Source organism: Narcine bancroftii, chromosome 1 (genome assembly GCF_036971445.1).
Source record: "Narcine bancroftii isolate sNarBan1 chromosome 1, sNarBan1.hap1, whole genome shotgun sequence".
In the NCBI taxonomy this organism is placed as follows: Eukaryota; Metazoa; Chordata; class Chondrichthyes; order Torpediniformes; family Narcinidae; genus Narcine; species Narcine bancroftii.
Window position 1 is genome coordinate 252,264,651 of NC_091469.1, and position 16,314 is coordinate 252,280,964.

General features: G+C 42.0%; 1 protein-coding gene across 1 annotated transcript in view; it reads right to left on the reverse strand.

The window, feature by feature from the left end:
• LOC138755409 (astacin-like metalloendopeptidase) overlaps nt 1-16,314 on the reverse strand; it is a 91,024-nt gene that overhangs the window by 16,007 nt on the left and 58,703 nt on the right. Inside the window, exon 8 of the mRNA XM_069921384.1 lies at nt 8,728-8,855. Within this exon, the coding sequence (XP_069777485.1) occupies nt 8,728-8,855 (128 nt within the window). The remainder of the gene's footprint in view (nt 1-8,727; nt 8,856-16,314) is intronic.

A 16,314-nucleotide genomic window follows, 5' to 3' on the forward strand; every position in this document is an offset into this window, starting at 1 on the left:
AGTTCGGGTGGCCAGAGGTGCCTGCTAAAGAAGGCCAGGGGCTGCCATTCCCTTGAATGAATTATTCCAGTACGCCCCCTATTGCTGTGCTGGAGGTATCTACTGTGAGGAGGGTTGGTGCCTCTGGCCTGGGATGTACCAGGAGGGTGGCGTTGGCCAGACATCTTTGATCTTCTGGAATGCCTCTGAGGCCACATTGTCCCAGGTAATGTCCTTATCCTTTCCTGCCATGAGTGCGAAAAATGGGTGCATTTTGAGAGCTGCTGCTGGTATGATTTGGTGATAAAAGTTAATGATACTGGCAAATTCTTGCAATCCCTTCACTGTGCGTGGCTTGGCGACCTGCTCTACTGAGGCGCTGTTTTTATTCTTTGCCTCTAGAGCATGTTCGCCCGGGCAGCGACTCTTCTGGGGTCTCTGAAGTCCTAGTCAGCAAGCAAGAGCCAGATATCTTCGGTCAGCTGCTCTAGGAAAATTTGCTCGAATTGCAGGCAAGGCCTGTGTCCCTCAGAAAGGGTGAGTATTTTGCTCATGAGAGTAGATGGGGCCCTGTCTACCAAACCATTCATATACAACAATTGGGTGGTGCGTGAGAGCCTGAAGGTGCAGGTTAATAGCTCCTTGAGGGCATTGTATTTTCCTTGCTCTGGAGGTTGCCATAGGAAAGTTGTCTTCTGGTCTATTGAGCTCACGATGCAGCAGTAATGTGCATCATCAGCGTTGAGCTGTCGAAGGTGGAACTGGGCCTTGGCCTGTGTGAACCACGTGCGGCTGCGACACCCAGAAAGTTGACATGATAACTTCATGAAACTGCATGAAGAGCTGCTTGTTCCATCATATTCCGGTCCAATTGCCAGTTGGACCTGTCGAGGTCACTAATATAGCATGTGCGCTACTGCAAAGTGTGGAGACACACACACACACACACACACACACACACACACACACACACACACACACACACACACACACACACGAGGAGTTGAAGTTGAAGACTGATTCATTGGATATTCTTTCCTAGATGCCGACGTCGGGAACGATGTCATTGCAGCGCTGATCTCTGATTGGGTGGCGTTCCCACTGTTGCTCACTGTTTCCCGCTGTGTAGGTGGTCACCTGGGATGAAAGTCATTGGCCCCCACGGGGTCTGCACTGTTGCCGCGTTCGTCTCGTCCTGGTTAGCGGCTGTTACAGTTTGTTATTTTGTTAAGAAAACATTCTATCTATTCCATTTATATGAATCACCATGTTTGGATGAGAATACTTAGTTACTTGTTTATATTTTGTTTCTAAAATGGCAAGTAATGAGCCAATAATTCAATTTCTGGACAAAATTTGGAAATGTATTTTTTTTCCAGGAACTTGAAGCTAATTTACTGTCTTCATTGATGTGGGCATGGGTGTGAGCCATACTACCTATGGAGTATGAAGTATATGATAAGCTCCTTTGCTCACGTTGATTGAAGTTATCTTGGCACCATGCCACTAGACTCAATCTCCTTTCTGTATTCTATCTTATTGATTGATATTCAGTCAACAACTGTGGTGTGAAGATGGATATGAACCGATATAAAATAAAGTTCAAAGGTACAACATACAATCACAGTGGAATAATCTGGGCACAGTGACCTAGTTTGTTGCTTTTCTTCCAATTAAAGGGAAAACTGACAATCTAATTGGGCAGTTTCAGTACAGCCTGCAATTTCTTTAACTTTCTGCCAGATGTCTGAGCACGTTTTAACGAATAATAACTGCTTTCTCAAGCATTCAGCTGCTGCAAGTCATATATGGAAGCCTCAGCATTGGGACTGCTAGTGTCATTATGGGTATGACAGGCTCTCAGAGTCTTCACAAAAAGCCTCTTCTTAGAGGCATGACATCCTACTTGGACTTTCCTTATGGTCTATGAATTTACGAACTCAGGTTTTCCAAGGTTTCCTAACTGATCCCTGAATTGCTCTCAATTTCTTTGTCATGGGATCTTTTTCAAGCTGCCATTACAAATCTATGCTGTATCTCCTAATTTATCACCACTGCATCAGAGAAGGAAATCAGGGGGCACAGTACTCATGAAAAAAAAAAATTCATTACATTGATTTAATAAAAAGCATGTAGCATCCTGGGCACTGGAATTTGCTAAGGCAGCCGTTAACCTCATTCATGTGCTCAAAAGTGCTTACATTAATATCCAAAACCATCCAGTAACTGGAAGGGCTTCCATGCCTTGAATATTTAAATGATTATGGATCACCAGAAGAATTTCTCCATGGTCAATGCCATGAAAATATGTGTCATGATAATGAATATGTATGAGATGTGCCGGAAGTCACGTGGTATGAGAGAGAGATAAGAACACAAGCAAGAGAACAAAGGAAACGGGAGAATAAAAAGACCCAGAGAAGTTTACCTGATAAAACTTGTGTTTAATGTTTTATTAACTTCACACTTCGGGCCACAAATGTGACATTGGCGATGAGGATGAAAGAAGCTTGAAGAAAATTAAAGACTAAACAAGATTACAGAGGATTGCAGACAACTTCAAGGTGATAAGAATTTTCTCTGTGACTCAGTACTTTTGGGGCTGGAATATTTCCTCATGGCTGGTGCAGACAGTGACTTTCTAACACATAGTGGAATTGCTCATTTTGACCCAACTGGTGATGCAAGCACTGTAAGTGTGAAGTGGAAGGCATGGCTGGAAGAATTCGAATCCTACGCCGACAGTCGTGGCCTATTTCTAGATACCGGTACAGTTGAACAAAAAGCGCAGAGAAGGGCGTTACTTCTTTTCACTGCGGGACCCTCAGTTCGGGAAACATTTAAGACACTTTTGAATACTGGAAGAAAGGATGAGTACCGGAAAGCGGTAGATGCATTAAATGCACACTATGTAGTGACACTGAATGCTACATTTCAATGCCATTTGTTTCGGAGAACGAGACAAGAAGATGGCCAGACAATTGCTCAGTACGTGACGAGACTACGCCAGCTAGCTGTTGGATGCCAGCTGATTTGGACAACCAATTATTGGATCAAGTCGTACAGCACTGCAGATCAGATAAACTCAGAAGACGTCTACTGGAAAGAGGGAGTGAGTTGGAACTCACCGATGCTTTAACCATTGCTGCTGCATTAGAGGCTGTTGAAGGGCAATTTCATACCATGACTCTGAAAGACAACTCAAGCCAGCAAATTAGGAGGCTCTCACATCGCCATAACCAGCCAAGATATACGCCGACACAGGACGTGGAGTGTTATCGATGTGGAAACCGAGGTCACTTTGGAAAAGACCCATATTGCCCGGCCAAAGGCAAAGTTTGCAGAAAGTGTGGAGGTAAGGACCACTTTGCAAAGAAGTGCAAAAGCAAGTCCAATGCAGACCAGAAGAGGAAGAGTACAACTTCCAAAGGCAAAGCCTGGGGGAAAGGAAAGTATCCTGGAAAGAAAGATACCATTCGCCAGATAGACGGTGACGATGATGATACCCAGGAGGAACAGAGTTGTTACCAATTTACGTTGAATGAAGTACGTCATGAGAAAGTCCCAGTGATCATTGGTGGAGTGACAGTTCAGGTCATTGTAGACTCAGGCAGTGACAGTAATGTGATTGATCGACATTTATGGGAGAAATTGAAAAGGAAAAAGATCATCTGTACCTCAAAGAAGTGTTCCAAGAAACTGTATCCATACACAGCAACCAAGCCATTACAGACCATTGGATGTTTTACTGCAACTGTTGAAGCTGGAGATAAGTACACCGAAGCAGAGTTTATGGTCATAGAAGAGAGGGGAGAACCATTGCTGAGTAGAAGCACAGCACAAGACCTGGCAATACTTCATATTGGAGCTTGTGTCAGTTCAATTCAGTCACACGAGGATATGAAGCAAGAATTCCCCGCAGTCTTCCAAGGAGTAGGAAAGCTGAAAGGTCGACAATTGAAGCTAGCGGTAGATGAAACGGTCAAACCCAAGGCACAACCAATGCGCCGAACTCCGTTTGGACTTCGTGGGAAAGTCGAAGCCAAAATTAAAGAATTGATCGAACAAGACATTATTGAACCGGTGGAACATTCGACACAATGGGTCAGTCCCGTAGTAATTGTGCCCAAACCAAAGGGTGACATAAGACTATGTGTTGACATGAGAATGGTCCACAATTCATTTCAGAGACATTTGCAGAGTACATGAGGACCACAGGTATCCACCATCATAAAGTAACTCCGAAATGGCCGCAAGCCAATGGAGAAGTAGAGAGACAAAATCAATCCATTGAAAAACGATTGAGGATTGCACACGCAGAAGGACAAAATTGGCGAGAAGCATTGTTATCTTATGTGGCTGTCTATCGAGCAACGCCTCATGCAACCACTGGAAAAAGTCCTGCAGAAGCATTTTTTGGGAGAAAAATCCGCACAAAAATGCCAGAAATAAAGGAAATCCGAGACGACCAGGAGATGAGGGACCACAATGCTGAAAAGAAAGGTGCAGCAAAGCTGTACACAGATTCGAAACGTGGAGCCAAGTACTCAGACATCATGCCAGGAGATAATGTTCTAGTGAGGCATGAAACTGGTGGTAAGCTAGACACACCTTATTACCATCAACCCTATACTGTCGTATCCAGAAGTGGCAGTATGGTGACGGTCAAGTCTCCGACTGGAGTCCTGTATAAGAGAAATGTATCAGGTGATAAAACTTGTGTTTAATGTTTTATTAACTTCACATTTCGGGCCACAAATGTGACAATATGATTTTTTTTCATCCTCAGAGAAGCTACATTGCTAGTCTACGGCTCTTTTCAGAAAGATCCCTTGAAAACAAAGACCACATTCTCATCTCTGCCACAAGGATCAGGGCGGGGGCTCAACATTTTATTTTTACAAATTATTCAAATGAAGATACTAACAATGTGGCTGTAAAATTTGCTGCTGGTACACAAAGTTTGGTGGGAAACTAAGTTATAACATGGAGACAGGAGGCTACACAGGAATACAAGTAGATTGAATGGGGGAAGATCTGGAAAACAAAGAATAATATGGGAAAATATGACACTTCATTTTGACAGGAAAACTGAAAAACTATGAAGAATTAAATACAAAGGGAAGTAAGTTATATTTCAGCTACATTAGACACTAGTGAGACCACATGTGGAGTATGATGTTCAATATTAGTCTAATATTGTGTACTAGATTTTTGCAAAAATGTTTTCTTCTCCACTGTAATGTGAGTTGTTTTGAAAGTGAGGCTGTTTCTGGAGTAAGGGAAGGGTTTTACTGATGCACGATCAATTACACAAAGACTAAAGTTATTGGAACTGAAGGCTTTTATTAGCAAGAGATGGATGGTATCCCTTGTGTTGCTGGCTCACACTGACCTGGGCTTGAACTGGGGGCAGGCTTGTAGCATGACAGCCTTTATGGGGGAGAAAGGGGAGGAGTCACAAGCTGGCCAGTGAAAGCAGGTTCAAACATAAAAGGTTATGTCGTTTACATATACAACGGTGGTTTCATCACATTTATTTCCTGTTTTCTTTACTTCCGGTGTGCCTTGTATATAGCTTTGAGCCCATACCTCATTTAGGGGTGATATATGTAGATATTTTAGCTGAGGGTCAGAAGGTGGAAGCCAGGCTGGTGATAGCTAAAGGTAGCAGGCTCAGTCTTTTGGGGCACGATTGGCTTCACAAAATCTGGCTCAACTAGCATGACATTAAGTCTGCACACACAGAGGAGATTCTGCAGCAGTACAGTGATGTTTTCAGGGATGAGCTGGGCACATTGAAGGGCGTGACAGTGAAACTTAATATTGACCCTGCGGCCACACCATGTTTTTTTTAAACCCAGGGTGGTATGCTACACCATAAAGGACAAGGTCGAGGAGGAGCTGAAACGTTTACAGCAGATTGGGCATCATTGACTCTGTCCAGTTTTCAAGGTAGGTGGCTCTCATTGTTCCAGTTTTGAAGGCAACAAATTAGTGAGGATATGAGCGAACTATAAACTCACGGTGAATCAGGTCTCTAAGCCACAAGTGGATATCCTGTTTGCTACCCTGTCAGGGGATAAGCTATTCACAAAGCTGGATATGAGCCACACTTAACAACAGCAGCTGCTCGAGGAGGGTTCACAGGAGTACGTCACAATTAACACACCATTTTCCAAAGGACAATGGGCAACTTTACAGCCCACTCAACCATAGACAAACTTAGGCAAGTGTTTGCAGTCCAGGGGTTGCCTGACCCTCTGGTCACTGATAATGGCTCGATGTTTACCAATGAGCTGTTCAGTGAGTTCATGCAGCAGAATTGCATTCAGACGACCCCTTTCCACTCAGCCTCAAATAATTTGGCTGAGCGGGCTGTTCAGGCAGTAAAGAAAGGCCTGAAGAGGATGACGGGGGATTCTCTTTGCATCAAGCTTTCATGTTTCTTCTTTAAATACCACCTTATGCCACACACTATAACTGCGTGCAGTCCAGCAGAGATGCTGATGGACTGTAGGCCCAAGCCAAGTGTGGACCTGCTGCACCCGGCCATAAAGGCAAGAGTGGAGAGAAAGCAGGAAAAGCAAAAGGAGGGACATGATCAACATGCGAGAGAAAGAGAGTCTATGTGTGAAACAATCAACAATGGCTACCCGGGGTTATTCTTAAGCAGAGTGGGCCCGTCTCCTATATCGTTAAGCTGACTGACAGTAGTTGTGTTTTCCGCAGACATCAGGACCACGTGCGCTGTTCCAGGTAAAGTTGTTCTTTTGAACTTGAAGTTGTCGAGTGGTCAGATTTCAAAGTAGACAGAAGTTATCACATCCTCAGACAGTTTTATATGGATTCTATTCATGATAAAGAGGTGAGTAAGACATGTGCTGCTCTTATAGAGGAGAAACTAGTTTCTGTTTGCTGCATTTCTCCTCCTGAGGGATGCTGTTTTGCTCAAGTGTTGCACTTTCCTGTTGATGCAGGACTTAATTTGTCAACAGGCAACTAGCTGCTCACATCTTGTATCCCTGTGCACTGTAGTTGATGTTCATTAGTCCTATGCCTGCGTCCACTAAGAGCAGCAATCTGCCCAAGAACAAGAAGACTCAATCACCTCAAGAACAGCAATGGGAAGTGATCTGCCCTTGAGCTGATTGAGGAGATGTTGCATTTCTGCATTCAATAAGAATGTTAGGCTACTCCCTATTGGTATATTTCCATCTCTGAAGAGCTTCAAGCTGCTCCTGAGTGACAGAGAGCAAGTTGGATCAGATTAAGACTACATGTGATCATCATCCATATCTGATAGAAGGTGTTGCTGGCCAACAGGGATTCTCTTCAGGAAAGAACTGTGAATAACCTTCAGAGTTCCAGTTATGTTCTCCTGGCTCTGCACAATCTGACAAAACCTTGGAGGGGGATTCCATTCAGTGATAACTCGTGCACTCAGTTTGGTAGACCTGACAGCTCACAAAGCATGTCCAATTGTCTTGACCTGAAAACATTCCGATTATGGTTTTCCTCTAAATCTTCTGGGCAGTCTGATCACACTCGCAAATTATGGTAGCAAGTTCTCCCATAACATGAGTGCCTTCAAAGTAAAAGTGACTGGAGCTAAAGTATTTTATAGACTGGAAAACACTTTGGACATTCTGAAAATGATGTGCAAGGTGCTACATGCAAAAGTTCTGTAAATTTTCTTTTACAGAATACAACTGGTTAACAAAATTGATTAAAAAATCAATCTTTTAACAAAGTAGTCAAAGGAAGGATAGATTTCCAAAACTAAACAATAACTGATAATGCTATGCAAAAAGAGACATGATCACAACTTGTAGGAGTTAATGTCAGCACTAGTTACTGCAACAACAACAATGTATTTTAATCTCAGTATTTATAACAATCACAGATTAATAAACATTAATTAAAACAGAATTAAAATAAACACAAAATGTAATTTTCTTGTCAAGGAGATGATTTTCAGCAAGTAAATTCCTTACAGCAGCATTATACCAAGTTTTCATTGCACTTCCACAAATTAATACTGATGCAGAGGGAGCGCTTTTAAGAATTTCCTGTTTTGTCATCTCATACATCATTCTGCTGGTAGTTAATGTAAAATATGCAAGCTTTTCTCAGAACTCCTCTATTCCAAAAGAAATAGCTTTCCACACCTGTTCTGAGATTAGAAGTTTTCCATGTTTGGTCATGGGCTAATTGAGTTTGTGTCTCACAGTTAAGCAAAATATTATACTCAGTTCCAATTCCTATATTCAAAGAGTCAGAGAATTGTTACAGCATAGGAGAGGAGGCCATTCAACACAGAAATTCTACTCCACCTTCTAATACAGGAATCCTATCAGTATTATTCTCTTTTTCCCACAGACAGTAAATACTCTATTGATAACAGCGACTCAAATGCAATCCTAACTTTGCATGTTAACTGTGTAATTTGCATATTCTCTCTATGATCACATGGGGTTCCCTCTGGTGCTCTGGTTTCTTCCCATATCCCAATTGTACATAGGCTGGTGGCCAAAATGGCCATTGTAAACATGATTAAGGTAGAATTAATGTTAAAAGGTTAATGTTTGTCATTGACTTGATAGGCCAAAAGGCCCCCTTTTGTGTTGTATGACTCTAAAAGACAGTGTGCCTCAGCTAGTTTCTTTAGTTTAGGTTCCAGTTCATGTCTGCAGTCAATATGGGTTAAAGGAACAAAATTTCAAGAAGTCCATACATTATACTTACTGCACTGATAGAGCTTGTTTATCTTTAAAATATCTGTTTTGGAGAATCCCATCAATTGTCCAAGATATACATTTGGATCTGGTTTTGGCACAATGGTAGGTAGACTAGGACTTTTGGAAAATACATACCTAAAATAAACAAAAAGTTTAATTCTGATTTTTGAATGGAAATTACTGAGTCCCCATATTAGAAATTATATGGCAAGCTCTCCACTGGCCACCGAGACAGAGGTGCCCCAAAGAAGAGGTATAAGGACTGCTTAAAGAAATCTCTTGGTGCCTGCCCCATTGACCACCGCCAGTGGGCTGATCTCACCTCCAACCGTGCATCTTGGCGCCTCACAGTTCGGCGGGCAGCCACCTCCTTTGAAGAAGACCGCAGAGCCCACCTCACTGACAAAAGACAAAGGAGGAAAAACCCAACACCCAACCCCAACCCACCAATTTTCCCCTGCAACCGCTGCAACCGTGCCTGCCTGTCCCGCATCGGACTTGTCAGTCACCAACGAGCCTGCAGTAGACGTGGACATTACCCCTCCATAAATCTTCGACCGCGAAGCCAAGCCAAAGAAAGAAATATTAGAAATAGCTAACATTGTAGGGAAACATATCTCAGTCTTTCTATTTAATGGGGTTGATAATTCAAGAAGGATGTACATTTTTTCAACATTATTAACTTGTATTATAATGGAAGATCAATTTATTTGTAAGATATTTCAGCTTGGAAATAGAGCAATAACCATTCACAGCTGGTTACATTTAAAGCTGTTTTGCTAATGAATAATTAGTGCCACGGAAGATAAGTAAACAGAATGCTATCAGTTCAGATACAAATGTGCTGACATGCCAGAGGTTATTATTTCAGTAAATATAATAGTCAACTATAACACAGCTTCACCTCAATGCTTTTGCGTCAAAATGTTGAAGATTTCTTCCACCCAGATTAGTCAAAGTAGATGTTTAAAAAAGAAATTGCGTATGACAAATTTGTTGCAGTTATTTTGAGTTGTAATTAATCAGATAAATGACTTGTGGATACAGTAATATTTGAATGTTCAAATATTATTTAATAAGATTCCATACAGAAGGGTAATCCACAACAAAAGGGGTTATAGGTATGGAAACAACATACAAAGATTGATTAAGTGAAATGGGAAAACATGGATCAGTCCCTCACTAATATATTGTAATTAATGAGTTAATGAATTAATAAGGATCAGAATGTATCCTCAGCTAATTACAACCAAAAACTAATAAGAAAAGCCAGAACATATTTTAAAAGATGAGAGGATGTGAAATGTTTGTGGGCATTTTTCCTTGGATAGGAAACATAGCATGCTGGTACAAGTACACAATCCTTTATCCGGACTTCTAAAATCCGGAAAGCTCCAAAATCTGGCAAGTTAGGAGAGAGACTGGTAGCATGAGTCGGGCAGGCGAGAGACCGGTAGCATGAGTTGGGCAGGCGGGGGGGGTGGGGACGGGGGGACGGGACCGGTAGCACGAGTCAAGCAGGCAAGAGACTGGTAGCGTGAGTCGGGCAGGCAAGAGTCCGGTTGTGTGATGAGTCGGGTGGGGGGGGGTAGGAGACCGGCAACGTGAGTCAGGCGGGCAGGGTGGGGGGAGGGGGGAAGACGGCAGCGAGACTGGAAAGAGGTGGGAGTGGTTACGGCTGCACAATTCGTGTGGTCTTAGATCTGGCTTTCCAAAATCCAGAAAAATCTGAAATTCGGAACACACTGTCCCCCAAGGGTTCTGGATAAAGGATTATGTACCTGTACAGCAAAAATTTCATTATTGTGATATAGGCATTGTAGACAAGCATTCATTTATTACTCATCTTTACAGTGCTGGATTTAGGCATAAGCTAAACAAGCTACAGATTAGGGCCTCACAATCCGCAAAGGCCTCAAAAATGTATGTTAAAACTATTTAAAAAATTACATTCAAGTATTGTTTCCAGGCTATACTACATATCTCTATATATGATAGAGATCAAGCCAACCAAATAATAAATATGTAATCAGTAAATGCGTTCATTCGAAAATAATTTGTATTGTAATTTTTTAATAAGGGGCCTCCAAGCTTTATATAGCTTAGGTTCTCACCAAGTCTAAATCTGCACTGCATCTTTAAGTGCCCTCTAGAAGGGGTAGTGAGTTGCCACTTTGAATGACTGTGTTAATACTGTTTGGTTGATAGTTTGCTAAACAAACAATGATCAATTCCAAGTCAAAGAGATTAGTGAATCAGAAGCATGTTGTATTTTGTGCAACTAATGATACTATTTCAAACATATTTTATTGCTTATGAAGTATGGCCAAGCTCTGTATAGTCAGGCTACTGATGGGAATCATGGGTCATAGGATGTATCTGTTGTCAGATTTAGATGAATTATATCAGTGGTTCATGGATACTTGGAATGAAAGAGTTATCTCTTTCATGAATGAAAGATAGATGCTGATATGAATTAGGGTATGGGAGTTTAGAACTTGGATTTCCATTGTATGGGAGTTTAGTTTCAGTATTAGATGTGTTATCAAAGACTTGCAAAGAGGAGTTTATTTTTTCATAAATTTATGAATCTTTGGAATTCTCTGTCAGATATACAGTACCTAACAATTAGGTTATTAAGAATTTTCAAAACTGAAATGGATTGATTTTGGATTTAGGAAAATCAAGTGTGGACATCTGTACAAAGTAAAGGGAGGAAAGTTTGAGGGAGACATCAGGGGTAAGCATTTACACAGAGTTTTGAGTGCCTAAAATTAATTGCCAAGAGTGGTGGTGGAGGTTGAAACATTCGGGGCATTTAAGAGACTCTTAGACAGGCACATGGAGAAAATAAAATTAGGTTATGAAGGAGGGATTATACTTGTATTATTTTACCCATTATGATTTGTGTTTGGTTATCAGGCCTGTGGAAACTGTGATGTGTTTGAATCATAAATTACACCAAATTTTCAATAACACATAGAAAACAAAAAGGTTAGAAAAATGAATGCCTATTGAAGTTGACTACTTATGTTAACAACTGCAGGAAATCATGTTGCAGATTCAGTAATAATAACACTGACTCAAACAACACAACCATATTCAGAGAAGACTTGCTTTGTCATCTATCACATTCTGCCTCATCATCAAGTTCTCATGCACTTTTTACTGAAGGTCAGGGAAATAGAGCCTGACTGATTTGAAGATGATGATGGCAACAGAGAACAACAATGAAGTATCCAAATAGTCTCGGAGAGTACCTCAAGAGCAATGCACACCCCATTAGCATTCTCTAAGCTCTTCTTTACTGAGCAAACCACAATAATGATTTAGAAGCTATGCAATGATATTTCTTAACCCCAAGATTCAACCCTCCACATGTAGCCATAGTGAAATATCACAGACTTACAGAAAGATTACAAGAAGGATGGAAGCCATTTGGCCCATTGAAACACCAACTCTGTGCTCGAGCAATTGAACTAGTCCCATTTTCTCACCCTTACTCCTGTCCTGGTATTCTTTTCCTGTCAAGTACTTAATTCCATTCTCTTTCAGAAGACCCCACTGAATCTGTTTCAAGACGCCTGCTGTCAATGCATTCCAGATCCAAACCACTCATTGTATAAAAATATTTAAGACATAGTTAGATAGATTTTTGCATGGTAAAAGATATTAAGGGTTATGGGGAAAAAGCAAGTCAGTGGAGCCAAGTCCACTGCCAGATTATCATGATCTTATTAAATGGCAGAGAAAGCTTGGCGGGCTAGATGGCTGACTTCTGCTCCTATTTCTTATATTCTCATGATCGTATCTGTATAGAATTTTTATACTCTCTCTTACGCCATGGGTTTCTTCCAGATGCTCCAATTCCAATTCACATTCCAAAGTTAAACAGTTTGGAAGGATAATTGGCAACTGTATTTCTCCTCGCATGTAGGTGGGTGATAAAATCTGGGTTAAAGTTGATTAAATTATGGGGAAAATAAAACAGGTTCAGTGTAAGGATATATTGATTGTTGAAAAAGGGGCTGTTTCATGCTACATAACTCTATGACATTGAGGTAAACTATCTGACGTCATTGCTGGGTTTGTCCTTAGACTTTTTTTAAAGAGGGTTTCCCATCCCTCTGTATCTACAAATTTCTGGAAGATTATGATTAATACTGTTGCAATTTACATACATACTTTCCTCATCAAACCAGAATGCACCTGCATCTGATTTATTCACATAAAGCTCAACTAACCTCTATCAATTTTTAGGATATCCAATATATAACCATTTAACAATTACAGCACGGAAATAGGCCATTTTGGCCCTTCTAGTCCACACCGAACAAAATCCTCTCCTCTCGTCCCACCTACTTGCACCTTGCCTATAACCTTCCATTCCCCTCCCATCCATACAATTTTTCCTTAAATGACAAAAAGGACCCTGCTGACACTACTTCTCCCAGAAGCTCATTCCACACAGCTACCACTCTGAGTAAAGAAGTTCCCCCTCATGTTACTTCTAAACTTTTACCCCTTAACTCTTAACCTCTTGTTTCAACATCTCCTTCCCTCAAAGGAAAAAAGCCTATCCACATCAATTCTATCTTTCCCTGTCATAATCTTAAATACCTCTATCAAATCCACTCTCAACCTTCTATGCTCAAAGGAATAAAGACCTAATCTGCTCAATCTTTCTTTGTAATCTAGATTCTGAAACCCAGGTAACATTTTCCTACATCTTCTCTGTACTCTACCTTGTTGATATCCTTCCTATAATTTGGTGACTAGAACTGCACATATTATTCCAAATTTGGCCTCACCAATACCTTGAACAGTCTCAACATCAATTCCCAACTCTTGTATTCTATGCTTTGATTTATAAACGCCAGCATACTAAAAGCCTTCTTCACCACCCTAGACACATGAGATTCTACCTTCAGGGAATGATGCACCGTTATTCTTAGATCTTTCTGCTCCACTGCATTCCTCAATGCCCTCCCATTTACTACACATGTCCTATTTTGATTATTCCTTCCAAAATGAAGCACTTCACACTTATCCGTATTAAACTCCATCTGCCACCTTTCAGCCCACTCTTCTAATCAGTCCAAATCCTCTTGCAATCTTTGAAAACCATTTTCATTATCCACAATTCCACCTATTTTAGTATCATCTGCATATTTACTAATCCAATTTACCACCCCATTATCCAGATCACTAGTGTAAATGACAAACAGCAAGGGACCCAACACTGATCCCTGAGGCACATCGCTTGATACCAGCCTCCAGCCTATCAAACAGTTATCCACTACGTCTCTCTGGCATCTTCCTTTCAGCCACTGTTGAATCCATTCGACTATCTCAAAATTAATACTAAGCGACTGAACCTTCCTAACTAACCTTCCATGTGGAACCTTATCGAAGGCCTTACTGAAGTCCATATAGACAAAATCCACTGCTCTACTTTCATCAACTTTCCTAGTTGCCTCTTCAAAAAATTCAACAAGATTGGTCAAACATGACCTTCCACGTACAAATCCACATTGAGTGTTCCTGATCGGACCCTGTCTCTCCAGATACTTATATATATTATCTCTAAGAACGCTTTCAATTAACACCTATCACCGATGTCAAAACTTACAGGCCGATAATTGCTAGGCTTGCTCCTCAAACCCTTTTTAAACAAAGGAACCACATCTGCAACATGCCAATCCTCTGGCACGATACCCTTCTCTAGTGACATTTGAAAAATCACTGTCAAAGCCTCTGCTATTTCCTCACTAACCTCTCAAGATCCTTGGGAAAATTCTGTCGGGACCTGGAGACTTGTCCACCTTAAAATGCTTCAAAATCTCCATCCTTCCTCTTAATCACTACAGTTTCCATAATTACCCTCCTTGTTTCCTTTACCCTGCACAATTCAATATCCTTTTCCTTAGTGAATATCAAAGAACTTGTTCAAAATCTCCCCCATCTCATTTGGCTGCACACACAGTTGTCCACTCTGATTCTCTAAGGGACCAATTTTATCCCTCATTCTCCTTTTGCTATTAACATAATGAGTGGTGGACTAGCCTCGCCAAGCGAACCCAGCTCAGCGCGGACATTAGCGACTTCAGTGGTTTTTACGAGGCTCTAAAGGCTGTGTACGGCCCCTCACCCCAAGTCCAAAGCCCGCTGCGCAGCTCAGACGGCAAAGTCTTCCTCAGCGACAAGATCTCCATCCTCAACCAATGGTCAGAACACTTCCAATCTCTTGCCAACCGCTCAGTCCAAGATTCCGCCCTCCTCCAGCGCCCTCAACAGCCCCTAAGGCTAGAGCTGGATGAGGTCCTCACCCGGGAAGAGACATATAAGGCAATTGAACAACTGAAAAGTGGCAAAGCAGCAGGTATGGATGGAATCCCCCCAGAGGTCTGGAAGGCTGGCGGCAAAATTCTGGATGTCAAACTGCATGAATTTTTCAAGCTTTGTTGGGACCAAGGAAAACTGCCTCAGGACCTTCGTGATGCCATCATCATCACCCTGTTCAAAAACAAAGGCGAGAAATCAGACTGCTCAAACTACAGGGGAATCACGCTGCTCTCCATTGCAGGAAAAATCTTTGCTAGGATTCTCCTAAATAGAATAATACCTAGTGTCGCCGAGAATGTCCTCCCAAAATCACAGTGTGGCTTTCGCGCAAACAGAGGAACTACTGACATGGTCTTTGCCCTCAGACAGTTCCAAGAAAACTGCAGAGAACAAAACAAAGGACTCTACATCACCTTTGTTGACCTCACCAAAGCCTTTGACACCGTGAGCAGGAAAGGGCTTTGGCAAATACTAGAGCGCCTCGGATGCCCCCCAAAGTTCCTCAACATGCTTATCCAACTGCACAAAAACCAACAAGGTCGGGTCAGATACAGCAATGAGCTCTCTGAACCCTTCTCCATTAACAATGGCGTGAAGCAAGGCTGCGTTCTCGCACCAACCCTCTTTTCAATCTTCTTCAGCATGATGCTGAACCAAGCCATGAAAGACCTCAACAATGAAGACGCTGTTTACATCCGGTATGCACGGATGGCAGTCTCTTCAATCTGAGGCGCCTGCAAGCTCACACCAAGACACAAGAGCAACTTGTCCGTGAACTACTCTTTGCAGACAATGCCGCTTTAGTTGCCCATTCAGAGCCAGCTCTTCAGCGCTTGACGTCCTGTTTTGCGGAAACTGCCAAAATGTTTGGCCTGGAAGTCAGCCTGAAGAAAACTGAGGTCCTCCATCAGCCAGCTCCCCACCATGACTACCAGCCCCCCCACAACTCCATCGGGCACACAAAACTCAAAACGGACAACCAGTTTACCTATCTCGGCTGCACCAATTCATCAGATGCAAGGATCGACAACGAGATAGACAACAGACTCGCCAAGGCAAATAGCGCCTTTGGAAGACTACACAAAAGAGTCTGGAAAAACAACCAACTGAAAAACCTCACAAAGATAAGCGTATACAGAGCCATTGTGATACCCACACTCTTGTTCGGCTCCGAATCATGGGTCCTCTACCGGCATCACCTACAGCTCCTAGAACGCTTCCACCAGCGTTGTCTCCGCTCCATCCTCAA